Raw genomic sequence first — 6,000 nt, forward strand, 5'->3', positions numbered from 1 at the left:
TAGTAACATAGTGGTAGAAGAGATGTAGTCTAGAAATAATGATCCCGCGAGCTTAATATCATGCTGTGTAAAGAACTTTTACTTTTCTAATAAAATATATTTGAGCTCTGCTCTTGTTCAGAGTTTGTCTTGACTATTCTGGTATTTTGTGTCCTTTGCAGAAAAAAGTCTAGTTTTATTTGGAGAACACAACTATGCGTTTTCTGCAATCCTATTGCACACATTCTAGTATGAAATCCTTTGGAATAGAAGGAAAATCCCAGGGGAATAGGAGTTTTATCACATTTACCTATAATGCGATTGCATCTACACTTAAAGTATATGCTTGGGTTAGTCTATGCATGCAGTGTCATACTTCTGATGCCAGGGGATGGCTATGACGATTCGTATGGGCTGGAGCATACTAAAATAGGTGTCAATTAGAGGAAATCAAAAGTTTTAATTAAGGAATTGGGATTAATTAAAAAAACAAACTATTTAAAAAGTTTAAATTTTAGAAAGTGCATTATGGTATCTTATGTAAGAACAAGTGAAGCTTTCAAAACTCACATAATTGGTATTCTATGTATGGTAGTCATCTGTATGTTTTTCAGGGCGCGCGCTGCAAACACTGAATATAATAGTAACAGTACAGAAATTAATACAGAACAGGCAAGTGCATTGCAAGAAATCTATAAAAATGACACGGCGTATAATCCAGAAGAGCCACTTGATTTGAGCATTAAAAAGAAAACATACACAGTAGTTCGCAAATTCTATCTAAATAACGATGGAACGCTATTCTATATAAATAGAACAAATCATAAAATATACATACACTTCACCGAGTATATAGCCAATATCGACGAAATATTTTATAGAGTATATACTGACGCTTTGGGCAACCTGGTCTATATAAATATTGCAATCAATCCTTATGCCAGTGGCAAATACACAGGCAGTAGTATTGCACAGTACGCATTAAATAGTCCAGCTGGAGCACTCCCAATGAATGAGCGGAAGAGGACTTATGCTTCAACAAGTTCAAATAGTTATTCGGATGTAGAAAATCCCAGAAATACAAAAATTAAGGAAAAAAATGGTAAATCTGCCAAACATAGATTCATTATAACCAGACATCATAAAAAAATATACACAAGTATCCAACAGTACATTAATATAGCACATTCTAACCTAATCAGAGATAAACCTAATGGTTTTTCATACTGGTTTGATAATAGTGCCATAAATAACGAAAATCCAAAATGTAATTGCGTTATATCAATGAATAACAAAAATATAGTTGGTATATGGCGCTTCATAATTAAATCAACACATGTCTCCCTAAATCAAAAGATAAACTGCATTAAACAATTGATTAATCAAAAAGGAAAAGAAAATATAAATAAGCAATTAGAATATTATTATTCCTTTTTGGAGGGCTTGAACGAATACATAGAAAGTCACATAAATACAGAGCACATCCGAGCAAAATACGACTACACAGATAGCAGTAAGAACAACATATGCTCCGTGTCTAAAACAGAGCCAGAGACACTTGGAGAAATATATGAGGAGACCCAAACAGATCTTAAGTGGTGGGCTAACAGTATGTCTATTATCTATGCAAAAACTGAGAAGATGAAGAAAGAATGCTCAATAGATGATGCAGCACTAAAAGAAAAGCTGCACTTTATTCTAAAGCTGCCAGAGGTGCTCAGAGACTTGGTTCTGATAACTCCCGAGATACTGGTAAAAACAAAAGAAGAAATGGAAAAGATATTTGGTTCAGATACTAGCAGGGTTTTCTGCATTATAGAGTACTTATACTACTTAGTGAATGATGATGCTGACAAAATGAATATTGCGTATAATGAAGTTAAATCGCTATTTGTGAACGAAGAATCTATATGTACCTGCACTACTATGGAGGTATATAGGGCTGTCTATAATGTGTTTTGTTCATTTTACCAATGTGCACCATTTACCTGTGTAGCTGATATTAAAAGTGAAGAAGACAATCCCGAAAAAAAAGAAGCACGCACTAAAAGAATTTTTCAGTCCTACTGTCCGTACATACCAAAGAGTGGTGTCTTCAGACTGCGTGGAAAAAGAGCAATTGTAAGGGCACAGATTAAAGGATATATACAAACTGTAGAGTTGCCTATGCCGAATCAGCAGGAAAATCAAATGAGTGAACTTGTATCAGATTTTAGGTATTTCAATTCAGAGCTTAATACGGAATTTTTAAACATAGCAAGCAGTGGTCACTATCATGTGCAGCTAGTTGACAACACACGCCACACAGTAAAACTCATTCCTATTCCAATGATAAATCCTTCTTTTACTAAGATTCACAAAGACCAAACTCATTCAATTCAATGTATAGTAGAGTACATAAAATCTATACTGAGGTCGACCTATCCAGAGAAGAGTTCAGATTTTAATGTTTATCCATTTAAATACGATAGAATCGATAAAACCTGGTTACTCATAAACAAAGAAAAAGCGGAAATACCAGACGAAATATCCCTGACTACTACTATACATAAAGTGAATAATTGTGGATATGATGTAGTCTTCTACTACTTTAAAGAGGATATAGATAAAACACTTTTTGTGCCCGTAGATTTTATGTGCCCCGTCGCTTCAAAAACCGAGAAAGCGCCAAGAATTCCTCTATTTCTCACAGAATTCATGCTAGTAAACACTGCAGTGGGGCCATACATAGCTGATAGCTTAGTTTATATTAATTTACTCCAATTTATCTCTAGCTCTATTAATATAAAGATTAATACTATTTTTCGTGCGAATATTCATACTGATATAAACAGTCGGAATCCATCTGATGCAACAAAAAACACAAATATATTACAACTAGAAAGAAGCTATATTGACTACTACTACAGCGACTTTTTCATTCTAAATATATATGAAAAAAAAGTCTGCACAGCAGAATGTTTTAGTATGTTTTCTACAAACGAAGTATCCCTAAATACCCCGAAGTTATCTATAAAATGGATTACACAGATAAAGAAAAGTGTAAGCGAGTATACAAGCTACTGGCTTATTTTAGATCCAAACCAAAACATTCAGAAAAAAGACCAAAACAAATGTGACAAAACAACTGTCTCGACACTTCTGAGTATATTGCAGAGTGAGAGTTCATCGGGTGACAAAGTCACATACGGTTTGTGCATCTATCATAGATTTTTAGATGGTAAGGAAGTTGCGGTTCCAATTATGTGCGAGAAAATGCGAAGGCTTTTGAGTGAGAACATTGATGGTGAGCTTAGGTCTAAATATGCAATCTGTGAAAGTGATATTCTCCCTCCACGAATTGATATTAAAGACATAAAAGAGAGTACTTCTGTCTTTATCACAGTAAAAACCTTTAACTACACGCAGGCAAACCTTGGAATGCACTATGACATGCTAGCTGCTCTCTTCCATAACAAAAATAAATCCACACCAGTAATAATATCAACGATCAGATTGGAAGCAACACGAAAACCCGAAACAGTGCTAACATGAAAACCAGCACCAAAGACAGCTACTAAAAAGTTTGTCAGAAAGTCTTCTAGAACGACTAAAGATAGAGCTTTTTACACCGAGTAGAATAAAATCGCTAGAAGCTGGCACCTACTTATTATCACACTACCAAAAGCACCTACACGCAAGATCACAACCAATCCAACCAAAAGCTTCAATACTAACCTTCAAGCACTTTATAACCATACCAATACATATAACAGAGTGTGTTGGTAAACTCTAGCAGAAATAAAATAAAGTATTTTTAAGTAATAATGCAATAGACTTTGTTGGTTTAAACTCTTTAATAACTATTCAACATGGCCAATCTAGCACAACTAGAAACGCATAATTACATACCAACAAGCTTCCTCTAGATAGACCACATTATACTATATACTACTGTGTCCTATCCGCAATAACACTTATTTTTATCCAATGCGCACCATATTTTATTCTCTTTGTGCTGCGTAGTGCTAGATATTGCCTATGGCTAAACTCAAGGACTTTAGCACCCTTCCACTAAGGGGTCTTTGAGTTTTGTCTTTTTTTATATTTTCCGCGTTTCTTCTCGAAAAATAGAAATAATATTAAAGTGTTTACTTATGAGGAAACAATAAAGATATTTTACATTTTTATAAAAAATAGTAGGACAATTTACATTTTATTTATGAAATTAAGCTATAAATATACAGAAAGCTAGCAGAGTAGAGAGAAAGGCAAGAATGACTAAATACACAAAGACTAAAGTTTCTTTTCAAAAATTGGCAGAACACATTTATTGGCTTATTAGGATGAATATGAGAACCTTCTAATTTCCCAGCTAAGTTTTTGCACTATTATGCACAAAGCTTCCTTCAAGAAAAAGAAAATATAGAGCCAAGACCATAGAGGTATGCTGAGGCATGCTAGAAATGCTTTTGATGTGATTATGTCTAAACGTAAAATAAGTGCTTGTTCTAGCGTATGCATGCAGGAAACTCCTCTGATATTAGGAGATAGCCATGTTAGTTTGCAAGAGCTAGAGCAGACTAAAAGGATTATTAGTTAGAAAGAGTTAAAAGTTTTAATTAAGCCGGTGAGATCAAATTAACAAAACAAGCCATTTAAAGAGTTTAAATTTTTTTTAAAAAACATATTAATGGCATACTATACAAAAACAAATGACCGCATTAAAGCTCATACGATTGTTGTTCTATGCATCGTAGGCATCTGGATGATTTTCGGAGCGCATGCTGCAAACAACCAATGCAGTTATTTTGGTACAGTAGAGATTGAAGAATTACTCGAAAATATAGATAACAATGACTTAGCTTCTGGTGTATCTAATGAAGAATGCAATAGAATGTTGGAATCGTTCAATGGATCATTAGCCTCAAAAAATACAGCACCAAATTCAAAAAATCATGAAAGTGGCACACACCATCAAACTGCTCCAGAACAAAAAAGCATAATAGTTACTACATTCTATATAGATGATTTTGGAAAATTATTTTATATGAAATATAAAAGCCACCGAATTTATATATACTCAACTAAGATTCAAGTGCATAAAGATCATGTCTTGTATAATGTATACAACGATGAATCTGGGAATCAGATTCTTATAGATAGTAGCATACTTCCTTATTCTTTTGGGACTAAAGACATATCTAGTAGAGCGCAAAGTGGCCAGGAAGAAAGCATACTTGATAATCTAGTCAAAGAAACCACACCAAAGCGCCCAAGAGATTCTACTTCAACCAGTTCAAACGATAATTTAAGTCCCAAGAAAAGAAAAAGTGAAGAGAGTAGAAATTCTTATTTGGGTGGTGCTAAAATATCTATTAAATTGATGCCTTACCAAACTGCCTATAAGAACCTCAAGAACTACAAATCTGAAGCACAAAGCAATACAACTCGAGATAAACCCCACAGTTTTTCATACTTGTTTACTAAAGGTAGCATGGATAATGGAAATACAAAATGTGAATGTAGTATTAAGAAAAACTACAGAAATCAACACGAGTTCTGGCATTTTTTGACTAACTCACGCCATAACTCCTTGGCTGAAAAGATAGAGTGCATCAACAACTTAGCCAATAAGATGGAAACAGAAAAAAATAATAGTAAGAATCCTAATTATCGTCACTTCTTTTTAGAGGACTTGAAAAACTACATAGAAAGTCATATAGACATAGATCACATTAGTGCAACATACGACTACACAGACAGAAGTAAGAACAACATATGCTCTAAATCTGAAATGAAGCCAGAGACACTCGGAGAAATATACGAAGAAACCCAAACAGATCTTAAGTGGTGGGCCAACAGTATGTCTACTATCTCTGCAAAAACTGAGGAAATTAAAAGTGCAGGATCTGCAGATGCAGCACTAAAAGAAAAGCTGCATTTGATTCTAAAGCTGCCAGAGGTGCTCAGAGACTTGGTTCTGATAACTCCCGAGATACTGGTAAAAACAAAAGAAGAAATGGAAAAGATATTTGGTTC

The 6,000-nt window shown here is 34.2% G+C and overlaps 2 protein-coding genes across 2 annotated transcripts; both read left to right on the forward strand.

Annotated features, from left to right (window-relative positions):
- Nucleotides 1-507: 507 nt before the first annotated feature.
- Nucleotides 508-3,513, forward strand: NESG_01889 (uncharacterized protein; the record flags this gene model as incomplete). Its single annotated transcript, XM_053049505.1, has 1 exon — nt 508-3,513. One exon carries the CDS (start codon nt 508-510, stop codon nt 3,511-3,513), a length of 3,006 nt encoding a protein of 1,001 aa, XP_052904455.1.
- A 1,138-nt stretch (nt 3,514-4,651) lies between these two features.
- On the forward strand, nt 4,652-5,998 carry NESG_01890 (uncharacterized protein; the record flags this gene model as incomplete). The annotated part of the gene is made up of 1 exon (XM_053049506.1): nt 4,652-5,998. A coding segment is annotated over one exon (1,347 nt), but the record flags the coding sequence as incomplete, so codon positions are not given.
- Between the last annotated feature and the right edge of the window lie 2 nt (nt 5,999-6,000).

The sequence above is a fragment of the Nematocida ausubeli genome (genome assembly GCF_000738915.1).
Source record: "Nematocida ausubeli strain ERTm6 chromosome Unknown supercont2.4, whole genome shotgun sequence".
Lineage (NCBI taxonomy): Eukaryota > Fungi > Microsporidia > Nematocida > Nematocida ausubeli.